A 14,140-nucleotide genomic window follows, 5' to 3' on the forward strand; every position below is an offset into this window, starting at 1 on the left:
TCATAAGTCACTTTTTTCAGTGCCATTGTAACTTTGAATGGTCACTCCACACAAGCAAAGTGCCAGCAAAGAAGGGGAAAAAAATCTAGAGAAGTTCCAGAGACAGGAAGTCTAGTCCTGCCAAGAATGTAATAAGGGTTAACGGAGAGGCAGTTTCTGTAAGCAACACCAGAATGTTTCCTTCCTGCCTTCCCTACAGGATTAGGCCAGTAATTTCTTCCAACAACCGTTCTCCGAACTGCTTAGAATGTTAACAACCGTCTAGCGAATAGGTGCGAACCAGTAGAATCCCACCCCTGATGTACATGTATTTAAAAATGTTGTTTTATGAATGCGCAGCAATTGAATCCCTACTTTTTTGCCGTCCTTTTAAAATTCCTCATTGAAAAATGCGTAGAAAGAAAAGAATGTCCATAGACCACAGTGTAATGAAGGTGAGAAAGCCATAAAATCCAGGAGAAAAATATACATAATATATAGGCAAGGGAGACAATTCAGTGATCTGCATAAATGTAAAAGGGTAAAAAGAGGTCATCTCAAGGAATGTGAGAGGGAACATATTGCACTTCAAAATATTAAAATGCAGAATGCTCTTTTATTTAACCATGGGATCAGCATTCCTTTTAGTAGTAGATAGTTTGTTTAACTGAATATAACTGTCTGGCATTGTTTGATACTTTAACATGCATAAACGGAATCTCAAGCATTTGATAGATTAGCTGAATGTTCTCTTTAACATGACAAGTAAGTAAAAGGCTGAAATCCTAATAACCCTCTTTGGTGATACTTTTACTCCATTTTCTTAGCTCTTGAAATAAAAAAAAAACTACTTTTAAAGATTTAAGGTCTGTGAAGATTGTTGCAAATTTCATTCCCAATAGTTGTAGCATATAATAAGAAAATGTAAGTAGCTTGCTGAATTATTTTTGCTTAGAAAAATATGCTTCAGTATTTACTTCCCCATCCCAAATATATAAAAAATATCTATCTAGTATTAGAAATACGCAGATAATCTTTTCCAACAGGATGCAATGCAGAGGTGGTATTCAGCAGGTTCTGATCAGTTCTGGAGAACCGGTAGCAGAAATTTTGAGTAGTTCGGAGAACCGGCAAATCCTACCTCTGACTGGAGATTTCACAGTATCCTTCCACTGCCATGCCAAGGTCACAGAACGGTAGTAAAAAAACCTGAATCCCACCACTGATGCAATGATTTAATACATGTGGAGAGGGATTAAACCAAACTTCAAATGTAGTTCCTCTGCAGGAATCAAGCAGACTGTTGCAGTGAATGGTAGACCTGGGTACACATTCAACAGTTGCATCCAAATTTTACCTTTTGGATACAGTTTATAAAACAAGTGGTTTCTTCATATCTCAATCAGAGAAATTTTCCAGTAATTGTTTTAAATTAAAAATTGGAATGAAATGTGAGATTTAGAAATCTGTCTCCAAACAAATTGTTGGTGGGAACCCATCCCTGCTAATCTCCGGTGTAGATTACCCAAGTTCATGAGAAAGATGATGATGATGATGATGTTGATGACGACAATTACGTGCCATCAAGTTGTTGTCAGCTCTTAGCAACTGCACAAACTTTCTTCATGATGAGCTGTCCCTTATTTAGTCCTTCAGCTTTTTCAACAATGCATCCATCACCGTTGTAATTGAGTCCATCCATTTTGCTGTTGGTTGCCTTTTCTTCTCTTTCCTTCTACCCTTCCCAGCATTACAATTTTGTCTAGATTATGGATTCATGCATAATGTATCTAAAGTAGGATAATTTGAGCCTGGTCGAAAAGGCGAGGTATGTCCTTAAATTAGTATAGAAATCTACTAGGACCTAAGAATATTCCTTCATACTAGTAAAAGCTGTAAACATAGTAGAGTACTTCAAGATCATACTGTTTAACTTCATTGAGTAACACTTCTACAAAGATCACGTTGCTGCTTTGGTTATTCATTCATTTAACATATTTTGTCTTTGAATTTTTTTTTAAAAGGTGAATAATTTGGATTCTAAATTCTTTCTTGCATACCTGAGTATTTTGGGTTTCTTTTTCAACAGGAATCTTCTGTTTTTGAGCCAGGCTGCCTCTTTAAAGTTGATGAATTTGGCTTTTTTCTATCATGGAAGAGTGAAGGAAAGGTAAAATTTACAATGGTCTCGTGATTTTTTTTTGCTTCCTCTAGGAAGCATGAGATGCAGTTCAGCTAGTTTCCAAATATTAGGGCCTTAGATTACAATGCTACAGCCTGTAATTTGTTGAGATAGCTCCCATAATATCCTGCTACTACTATTGCATTGCTGTAGGAGGATTATGAGAATTGAAACTGAACAACTAGAGGACAACAGACTAGATAAAGTCCCTAAGCGTACTTATTAAATGTATAATGATGAAGAAATATTCCAAAGATTATAATATTAGTTTGAAAGGAAGAAAATAATTTTCTGCCAATAATTTAGTTCCATCTATTATTAGTGAAAAGGGGAAAATGGATGTATTTATGGATGGAAGGAGTGTGTGTGTGTGTATGTATATTTGTGTGTGTAATTGGAATCCTTGTTCTATATCTTCTATCCATTCTCTGCTTGCATCAGTTTTGTATCTGTATAGCAACAACTCATTTTTGTTCCCTTTCATCTAATGATTCAGTATTGGTCTTGCCACATTTTGTATAGTTGGATGCAAGAAATTCTGAAAAAGATAAGTGCGAATGAAGTTGCTGGATTTATTTTCCCTGGAGGTTTGTAACAGGTGTAACAGTTTGAAACTTTGACCAGGTGTTACTGAACACCACCCAGCATCTCTCACCATTAGCTCTGTAGAATGGAGTTCCTGGAAGAACCTCTGAAGAGCAAAAAATTCCCCACCTTTCCACAGATGTCAGTCTTAGCAGGTAGACCAGACAGGAAACACGGCCAAATAAACCAATTCTGCTTTGTTGAAAGCAGAATTAACAGGACCTTGTAAGTCTGAAAGTACAATTCTTGCACCATCACCTGTATAGCCCGATAATTTGGAGAGGGTCCTTCTGGCCCTCTTGCTTTGCCCATTATGCAGCTATGGGCTATGCTTCCTCTTATTTGATTGTTCCTTTGGCAACATCTCTTCACCAGGTCTCCCAAACCTTTCCCCCATATCATTACATCAGGAGTGATCACTGTGTTGTGAGGTCCCCATTAGACCTCATCCACCATGGCCAATGGTTAGATATGATGGCATTTAGAGTCTGACAAATTCTAGAGAGCACAGGATTTCCATGTTTGTTTTTACTGACATTAATATATACTGCCTGGTATTAATTAAGATTGTGTATTTTTAAATGCTTAGCTGTTGGTGTATTTTCTATTTCAAGATAGATTGGCTGCTTGGCATTTATGATGTTCCTTTCTTTTCCAGGAAGGGCAAGTTTTAGAATGTTCCCTGATCAACAGTATTCGCTTTGGAGCAGTACCAAAGGTATTTCTGTAGTTTTGTTTGAAAGTATTGTTTTAAACAATTGCTATTGGCTTGAGGCCCAGCAGTGGAAACTTTCTTTGGTTTCAAGAACTTCTGCACTATTTGCACCCTCAAGGGACAATGGATTTTTAATTTTGAAAAACTGGGCTGTAGAAACTAACTTTTGGTGAAGATCAAATACTTTAGAAGTGTTTACATGCAAAGGATATATTACACCCATAGATCTGATTTTTTTCAGGGGCAAACATTGAAGCATGTGCTGAAATTTTCCCATGTAAATCTATGGCACCAAGAAGCTCTATCCTAATGCTTGCATTGTATCACAAGCATTTAAAAATAAAAGCTAGACTATAGATCAAAGCTTCTTGATTCAGAATACCTCCAAACATTGATGGCTATGATAAGGATGATAATAAGTATTTTAATATACATTTGTTCTTCGGGATTCTGATTCTGATTAAGATGGTACCATCCAAGTGGGGTTTCTTTGAATGGGATCAATAAACTGGAAGCTTCAACATCAAAATGACTTGGTTGTATTTGAGCAAGCTACCTGAAATGTATCTCTTTCCTTAGCCCTGGCGTTTGTCTAGTCTGTTGGAGGCCATAGGGTAGTGATAAATTTCACAGACTAATACTTTTTCATTCATGCTTCTCACATAATTTCCCTTTCTATAGAGGGAGTATTGGCTAGTTTGGCTTGTGGTAGAAAGACACCACCTTCTGTGAACCTAAATTGTACTCATACATTCATCCAAAGGCAGACAGATATAATTTTGACCAATTTTTATAGTGTTTTTTTAAATTGTGCCTTTATTATTTTTAAATAACTCAAGGCAGTGAACATTTTAAACATCTATTTTAAAAAGATCCCATGATCTCAAAGGGACACTTGAGTAAGGAGTGGAAGTTTATTTCTAAGGTATTTTCTCCAACTTGATGTCTCCCAGATGTTTTGGTACTCTATGCTGTCTTTGGCTATGGAGATTCTCAGTCATCCAGGTCTTGGTTGTCCCAAAGGTGCTTTTTCAAAAGGCAACTGGACTTTGTGGTTTTTCTTTGAAGACAGAACTGATGGATGAGAAGCGAAACATCTACAAAGAAAAATCAGAAAGTCCAGTTGCCTCTTGAAAAATCACTTTTGGGATATGCTGGCTGGGGATATTTTCAGTGTAGCAGCATATCTGGAAGGTGCCAATTGGGGAAGTGTAACCTAAGGTACACTTTTTCTCTCTCTCTCCAATAACTATGATCAGGCTATTTCACTTGGGTAAGGTCATTGCACCCAGAACCCAAGAATTATTGTTACTACTTCACAGATAGAATGTAAATTAACCACTATCAGTTACCTAACGTGAATATGATCTCTCTATACTATTATCACCTGCCTAAGTAGAAAATGAAATACCTCTAAACATGTGCTTGGAATAAGGGCAAAAATATCAAGAAGGTAAATAGGAATAAGAAATGCTTATGAGTGAAAATGAGCAATACATTTTCTTTCTTTTTTAATCCATGAGGGGTTTTTTTTTCAAGCAATTAATTTTGTCCAACAGGATCCAAAAATATTGGCTGCTCTTGAAGCTGTCAGTAAAGCAGAAAATGAACTTGAAGGACGAATAGTTTGTGTCTGTAGTGGCACTGATCTGGTGAACATCAACTTCACATATATGGTAGCGGAAAGCACTGAAGACGCTAAGGTACTGCAGCCAAACATAGCTTTGATGTTTTGTGGCATTATTGTTCCAGGTAAATCCCTATTATGCTTTAAGAGGTTGGCAAATATTAATCTAAACACAGATCTTTTGACATCAATGGCAAAAATGAGCTAATCCCTCAACTGAATTGGTGTGTTACTTTTCAAATTATCTGGGTGTTTCTTCTGTATGGGAAAATGTTAGTGTGAAAATTAGGAAGTATGTAGATGTGTGATAAGCAATTACACTGCAGTGAGAGATGTAATCTGTAACCTTTTGAACTAGAAGTGATGAGGAATGACTTCAAATTTATATGCAAGATCATAACCTGCACATTCTTAAAAAATATTGTGTTTAATAGGAGGAGGGGCTACACAGTAAGGAAGGACAAACTGTCTGATTAATAGAAGTAACAAAGCAAAATTCAGCCACTAAATTCCAAGTTTAGGGTCCTTGAAAGTGTGTGATTGTGTCTATGTCTGTATGTATTCTGTGCAAATTGCTTATCCACGTTACAGAGGTATTTGCTGAGTGGCAGAGCAATTTTTACAGCTGCTGTTTTCCTTCTTCACTTATGAAAAAAGTGGAAATGAGACAGTTCAGAAACATGTCAAGGGTGGATCAGGTGGTGCTCCGAATTCATTAGATCCCAAAGCACTTTTCCCAGAACTGCTTTAGTACTAGAAGAAACACTATGGCTGGCTCTGAATGAAGTAGAAAGTTTATATTCTCAAGAAGATGCTACTTCAGGGACCATTGAGTAAGTGCAGGTAATCTGCCAGAAGAAAGAGAAGCTTAACTTAATGTCCATGATAATTTACTAGCATCTTAAACCAGAAAAGCTTTTACAAAACAACAATTAACCTTTAATACACAATATTACATTTTCATGTTTAATTCGAGTAAGAAGATAAGAATATATTGTTATCAAGAATTTATTTATAGACTTTAAGGTATAGCAAGTGTTGTTTATTGCAAAGTTTTTCAAACTCAGTTTGAAAAACCTGGCAGTTCCTAAATTCTGCTTGAGGGTATATTTTCCCAGGAAACAGAGAATAAAGGCAAATGCAGAAACAGAATCTGTCCTTACAGAAGTTCTTCCAGTAAAGAAAATCCTTATGTAGCATTGATTTGAAATAGGGTTTTAGGACAGTGAGTTAATGAATCTTGAAGAGTCAGGTACTCCTACATCTTATGAAACAATTAAAGTCTTTAACTTAATTCTGTGAGGGACAAATGGTAGCAAAGCTGAGAATGTGAGTAAAGTAATATTTCACTGCTGCTTCTCTATCTGGTACACAGAGTTTCTCTTTCTGATAGGCTCTTCTTACATATTTTTAGCTACATCTGTTCCGGAATACTAGGTTGTCCTTTTGTCATATCGACTATGCAAACCAGCCCCCTCTATGTTTCCTTGCTTTATGCCTCTCATTCTTCTCTGCTAGATTTTTCAGAAATCATATTACAGTAATTTGAAATTACATTTTCACAGTCATGTATTTTTTCCAAATGTGTGATACCACCTTTAACATACTCATCACATTAGATTGAGAAGGCTTTGGACAGAGTATATTTCAGTACAGAAAGTGCATCCAAAATACTGATGCAAACCTATGTCACAATTGAAACTGAAGCTGCTTTTAAATATGCTTAATGAATAAATTATTTTTTTATATATCTTTAAGTAAGGAAAGGATTCTGTCATTGGAAAAGCGGATTACCATTTGGATTGGGAGGAGGAATGCTTAGAACAAAGGAGTAGAGATTTTACATATCTGTCTGTCCATCCGTCCATTTATCTCTTTCTCTCTCTCCCTCTCTCCCTCCCTCTCTCTCTCTCCCTTTCTCCCTCCCTCCCTGTCTCCCTCCCTCTCTCTCTCCTTCCCTCCCTCTCTGTCTCTTACAAAACATACTCAGCCTATACTTTCATGTATATCCTAAAGCTATGGAGACATTTATACTTTTACATTTTTTTGAGTTAGATCGTTTGTCCTCAAATCCATTGTTGTTGATCAAAGATTTATAACCTGAGAAAGTAAAGTAAATTTTTTTAGGACTAGAGCACAGATAAGATGGCACAACATTTGCTTGGGTCTAGATCAGGGGGTGCCAAACTCACGTTGTCATGGTTACATCACATGACATATCAGGACTTTTTCCCCCTTCACTAAACTGGGCGTGGGCATGACCAGCATGTGTTTGACAGCCCTGATCTAGATTATTATTAATCTTCAATGGTAAACTCTTTGGGGAATGATATTATTTGTTTTCTTTTTAAGACATGCACAAGTAATAAACTTAATAATAATAGATACAAGATAAACTGAAGACAAGATTTTTGAAACTGTGAAATCAGAAAGCTGTGGATAGGAACTGAGAAGGTGTAAAAAGCTGAAGTGGACAGCCATGTATTCAAAATGCTATAGGGTCTCCTGTTTGAGCCAGAGGTTGGGCTAGCTAGATCCCCAAGGTCCCTTCCTAACTCTGTTAATTGAGTAATGAAATTGTAATGTGATGTTTCATTCCAATTGAATCTTCCCATTCCAGCCTAGTTAGTCAGGGACAGTGCATTGTGGATCCTGTGGGTTAAATTGTGTGAGATGTGAGATCCAGGAAGAGAACCTTCTTTGCCATTACCCTTGCCTTCTGAATGGAACACTTTGACCCCAGAGTTCAGGCATCCCCCCCCTTTTTTCTGGCCTTCAGAAATAATTGATCCTAATATTTGGCATGGACGTCAAAGAGTGATATGCGATTCTCGTGACAATTGGTTTTGTGAGGGTGCTCTCTCCACCTTGTTAACTTTTTAACTGTTGTAGCCCAACCTCTTAAATTTTGTTTTTATAATTTTTCTTATTTATGCTTTTATACCATGTATTTTTTTATTGTCAACTACCTGCAGTCACTTAGGTGAGATGGGTGGTATAAAAATGTGATAAATAAATAACTGTAGGCTGCTGTTCCTATTTGTGATGCACTTCTCATACTTTTCTGAAGCAAAGAAGGTATTTATTTTAAAAACTGATGTATATTCGTTTGAACTGTGTAAAATTTCTGCAGCTCATATAGAAGGTAACCAACTGAGATGAGGTAGGATGGATTCAAATTCTGGTTGATATCACCAGATGATGGCATTAATTATGCCGTAAGTGAGCAAAGTCATTGAATAAAGTATGTATGTAAGATTGGAGAGATCTTATTACAGATTATTAGATAGCCAAAGATCTTACTCAGTGGTATTTATAGGTTATGGCATGAAATGGGTACAGATGAAGAAGTCCTTGCAGAAAGGATAGGATTATATAAAAATGGGATTATAATTCGTACTCTCCTTGCTTACCTTTTTAGATATTCTATGCATTCAGAGCTTGTTCATGGGGGACATCAATTTTTACAAAATTATTAATTTTGGAAAGATGTAATTGAGTATTTATAAGGTAGCTACAAAATCGGTTGATACTAAATTTCTGTTTCAGAATTCCCTACTTCTTCATGTGCCATTTCTGTAAGATCCAGATCTCCACAATTTCTCTTCTTAAAATCAAGAAGATTGTAATATCATCAGAGAAATAACATATTTTTCTTCCCCAATTTCTGGACAATTCTGCAACTGTATTATATTCCAAACCTCTGCTGACACCTGGTGGTGCAACTTTGGAAGAAATATTTAAATCTTTCATTTTTAAAACATGAGAGGCTACTTTTTAAAATTTAATTTTAATCTTTCATATGCCGCAAAAAGCCCTAGCTTTTCATAAAGGGAGATTATTTTGACAATTTTGTATTTGTACCTCAAATACATGAATTCAGTATCATGATTTAAAGAAGAGAAGCTATCTGAATAAAATAAGCTTTTTTCAATAGGAGAAGGTCAGAAAGAGAGAATTGTTTTCTTATTTGACTGGATAGAAATTAGAGCACAAATCCTAGTTTGTAAATATTCATTAGTTAAGATAGTTCTGAATGCCATCAAACATCTGGGAGGGGGAAAAATATTAAATATTTCTATACATGGAAGTTCCAGCAAAAATGGTGCCAAATGCCTGCTGATCTTTTGCCCATACAGGTAGTCCTCAATTTATGACAATTGGCACCAGAATTTCAGTTAATAAATAATGGAGCTGTTAAGTGAATCATCATGAGACCAAACCAATTTTATGTCTCCTTTTACTATAGTTGTTAAGCAAATCATATGGCTTTTAAGTGAATCTGGCTTCCCAATTGATGCTACTTGTCAGAAATTGGCTAATCTTGCAAACTGCTATCACATGATCATAGGAAACTGCAATTAGTTGTAAATGCAAACTAGTTGCCAGCTCCCTGAGTTATAATCAATGATCTGGAGGATAGAATCATTAAATGGCATAAATTGAGGATTACCTGTAATTGATTGAGAATGTGGTCCAATGACCTCATCACAAAAATGAGGTTATCATGCACAAAATGTATGCATTAAAATTGATTTCTAATTTTAGATGTATACAAAATTTAGAATTGAGAAACCACTCAATAAATCTCATTCTTTCTTCTCTCCCTTCCTCCTTGGTAACTGGATTACTAACTTTATTAATTACTGTATGTTACAAGTATTCTAATAGTAACCCTGCTTATACCAATTTAATTTATACCAATCTAGAAAGGCTCTGTGCTCATGACTTATCTTTGGGCTGCTCACATTGCTACTAAATTCAGATGTGCACTTCTGAGTTAGAGTGTACAAAATCTGAAAAACTATGTATAGAATTTGTGGATAATTAGCCAAACAGAAATTACAATTTGCTCAAGTCTTTTAAGTACATCAGAAAATCTTTTATACAGGTAAAAAGGGGAAGGGAGCACTATTTTATTCAGATGAAAAGAAAAGGGAGCAGTATTTAACAGAATACTGCTTTACAATTGCCTTCAATTCAGCTAATAGTATTGTAAATAAATTTGCTTAATTGTGAGCAGAAGGTATCAACAGCGGGTAAAGGAAGTATTTGGGTGAATTATTAATGACAAGATTAATAAAACAGTTGATTTGTTAATTGTAAGATGTAATACTTTAGCTGTAGCATTTTTTGTACAATAGAATAAACAAATCTCCATTTAATTTTTATTTATTTATTAGATTTTTATCTGCCTTTATTTCTTTATAAGTAATCCAAGGTGGCAAACATACTTAGTACTGCTTCCTTCTCCTATTTTCCCTACAACAACCCTGTGAGGTGAGTTGGGCTGAGAGAGAGTGACTGGCTTGAAGTAACCCAAACAGCATTCGTGCGTGAGGCAACACTAGAACTCACAGTCTCCTGGTTTCAAGGCCAACATTTTAACCACTGAACTTTTTCCCTTGTGAGACATCACACTAGTAATATTTGTTCCAAATGTGGCAATTGTTATGGGAAACGTCACAGTGAATATTGTGAACTCACGGAAGTAAGTCACATTTCCCTTTCCAATCATTTTCCTTTTCAGGTCATCCTTGACTTACGACCACAATGGATCCCTAAATGTCTGTTTTTAAGCAAGATAGTTGTTAAGTGAATTTTGCCCCATTTTACGACCTTCCTTGCCACAGTTATGTAAATCACTGCAGTTGTTAAATTAGTAACACGGTTGTTAAGTGAATCTGGCTTGCCCATCGACTTTGCTTTTAGAAGTTTGCAAAAAGTGATCACATGACCCTGGAACACTACAACCGTCTTAAATCTGAGTCAGTTGCCAAGCATCTGAATTTTGATCATGTGACCATGAGGCTGCTGCAACCGTCGTAAGTGTGAAAACAGTCATAAGTCACTTTTTTCGGTGCCATTTTAACTTTGAACAATCATTAAATAAACTATTGTTAAGTCTAGGACTACCTGTTTGGGAAGAAACCTGTTATATGGTATATGTCTGGATAGTAAGAAGATTGAGTATTATTTGATGTGCATTGAATACTTGAAAAACTTTTCAAGTAAGTCTAGAGCTGCTATTCAAGCACTACTAATTATTATAATTTGTGTTACTCAAAGATGTTTCTGTAGTGAAATTGCTTTTGAAGTTGGTTGATTGGGTGGTCATTATATGCACTCGTGGGCACACATTAGACATATTTGTTTTATCTTTTTGTCTTTCAGCAATGGATTGATGGACTCCGATCAATTACAGGTAACTTCAGAGCCAACAATGTCTGTCCCACGACATGCCTCAAGAAACAGTAAGTTTTTTCCCCCTCACCTCATCAATTACGATTTTGTTCCTTCTACATGTTTCTTGATGTGCATTTAAAAAAAAATTCATTTCCTTATTTGCACAAGAAATAAATATCTGGATAAGCTGCAGAAGACATTCCCCAACGATTCAAATATCCATGAGAAATGTGGTAGTCTATTCCTCACATTTTCCCCCCACAAATAAAATACACTCCCAAAGTCAAACACACATTCAGGAGTTAAGGGAGTTTACTTTGGGATTTTATTATCTGTTGAGAGAGGCAATTGTAATTATTGGCTTTGCCTGAACTTTTCTTGGTTCGGGAGGGAGAACGGCTGCCCACTTACATGCAAATGTTCTTATTTCACATGGATCCAAGGCTGAATTAGTCTTTTCTTTATGAGATTTCCCAGAGAATATTCAGAAACATTAGGAAAATGTAGCTGAGATTGAATGCATTGTTGTACTCTTCCTACCCTGCTCAGATTACCCTAATGTATATTTCTATGCTTTGTAAGCCCTCTTTTCCATTTCTTCAAAAAGAAATCAAAAAAATTTAACAGCAACAAATTTGAAAAGATTCTTTTAGTTCTTCCCAGTTTCCTTAAATGCTATTTCCCCTCAGAAACTGTTGTTCTTGCTAAGAATTGGAAAAATGATAAAATACATATGCAGGAGGAAGTTATTAAGAAAATTATGGACTGTGCTGGAATGAGTAAATTGGCATTTGAAATTAGAGAACAAGAAGATAAGCAATTTTATATGATATGGGATTTGTTTTCTCAATGGTTGGACAAAGAAACATGGTAATGTAATAGTTTTGTTGATTTTGTAATAGGTTTAATAGATAGATATAAAATATAATATAGACATATATAACCATTGGATGAAAGTATAACATAAATTTTAAAATAAAATTTGAAATATCTCATATAAAATGATAGAATAAATAGTTTGGTCATGGACGATTAATAATTGATAAGTATATAAGCATATGTTAGCTTGACAATGTGGAAATTTATATAAATTGAGAAATGACTACAAAAGGATAGTATAAAAGATTCATAACCAACTGACATACTGTATGTATATAAGATGGAAGATGGTTTTTATGTTTTTATGTTTTGTTTGTATATGTTTGTCTTAAAAAAAAAAACTTTTTCAAAAAAAAAGAAAGAAAGAAACTATTGTTGCTCTCCAAGCAGTAGAAGGTACAATTCCTTAATATCTATGGAGATTCTCAGTCATCTAGGTCATGGTTGTCCCAAAGGTGTTTTTTTCAAAGGGCAACTGGACTTTTCTTCATTTTTTTCCTTGAAGATGTTTCACTTCTTGGATGATTTTTTTCTTAAAGAAAAAAACAATCACCTTTCAAAAAAGCACCCTTGGGAGTCAAAGTCCTCATGAAACAATAATCTTAAAGAGAGATTTAGAGCAGAAGTATCTGAGAATGAGGTTCTGGAATCTCTTTGCCCACTCTTTCAGCCCCCATTTCTTCTGAAACTATTTGGAATATCTTTCTCTGATGTAGGAAGAACCCTTCAGGGTATTAGCTGAGCTGCAGGTAGTATGTGGTCCCAACATCATTGTTTCTATATTCCAAAACGTTAGGTTGAATGATTTGCCACAGAACATCTCTGCTGTGGATGGCAGAGGTTATTGTAGAATATATCTGAAAAACAAGTTGTAGAAGTAAGTTGAAGTAAGTGTTGGATACACAGGCACACTAACACACACACACCCTTACATCACCCTTTAGCTTTATTTTATTTTATTTATTTATTTTGTCAAACATGTTTTAGATAACAGATATATCAGAAGCTTTTAGCACCCTTTCAGTAAAGCTCTCCAGAGTGCAGAAATTCCTGCTTTTCATCATTCAAGGGACTTCAAGCGTATATCATGCCACCTTTCCATTATTCACATTGCTCAAGGAACATGGAAAACCCAACATATTTGCTCTCTGGAGAGCAAGAATATGTATAGAGTAACCACCATTGCCTCTTCTCACTCAATAGATAGTACATAGCTATTCAAACAAATGTTATCAAAAGTGCTTCAATAGTTGCTTTATTTTTTGGATGCTAAAAACATTTCAACCAAAGCTTTCCATCCATTACAGCTGAATTAAATATTTCATGTGTATTAAATTGTGTTCATTCTAGCATGACTGTACAGGAAGGCATTAAAGAAGACATGATAACAGAATGATAGTAATCAGAGGAAATCATATCCTCTTTTTCCTAACTTGTGTGTTTATGTATGCTGTTAAGATTTTACCTGTATCCAAAAGTTGGGAGCATTTTCATTCAATTAGAATTTTTAGAATAGTGTCAAGGGTTCTGTAGTCTGAATGTGGCTCTCCACTTTCAATTAGTCCTTCAATATCCCAAGGACACGTTACAAATATGCAGTGTATGAAGCTCTATTCACCCACCCACCCACACACACACACACACAAAGGGGAGAAACAAGAGTGAGAGGCCTGCGTGAAGCAAATAATTTCTATTCTCTTTTTTTTAAACTGCCCACCCAACCCAGGAAAAATGACAATAACATTTAGCAGTGAATTTTCAGGCTATGGAGGAGCGGGGTTTAAAGGACAGGATTATGGGTCAAAATGGCAGCAGTTTAAAAAATAGGTGAAAAATGTCAACCATGGTACTTTCATTGGTATCATGATATCACTGCATGGCCTTCTGTCCCCTCCAGAAGGCTAAGAGATAGAGTGAGCTGTGGCCTATTGCTCCATTCTGTTTTAGAAATCCATTGTAAAATAGAATCATAGCTCAGCTGTAACTG

At 35.6% G+C, this 14,140-nt stretch overlaps 1 protein-coding gene across 12 annotated transcripts in view; it reads left to right on the forward strand.

The window, feature by feature from the left end:
- PLCB4 (phospholipase C beta 4) overlaps positions 1–14,140 on the forward strand; it is a 178,961-nt gene that overhangs the window by 104,521 nt on the left and 60,300 nt on the right. For all 12 annotated transcript variants that reach the window (XM_087918978.1, XM_087919038.1, XM_087919025.1 and 9 more), the window contains 4 exons: positions 2,069–2,149; positions 3,405–3,464; positions 5,021–5,164; positions 11,263–11,342. In XM_087918978.1, coding sequence (XP_087775104.1) covers positions 2,069–2,149; positions 3,405–3,464; positions 5,021–5,164; positions 11,263–11,342 — 365 coding nt within the window. The remainder of the gene's footprint in view (positions 1–2,068; positions 2,150–3,404; positions 3,465–5,020; positions 5,165–11,262; positions 11,343–14,140) is intronic.

This window comes from Pseudonaja textilis, chromosome 1 (assembly GCF_049901715.1).
Source record: "Pseudonaja textilis isolate UNSWEBS1 chromosome 1, rPseTex1.2, whole genome shotgun sequence".
Lineage (NCBI taxonomy): Eukaryota > Metazoa > Chordata > Lepidosauria > Squamata > Elapidae > Pseudonaja > Pseudonaja textilis.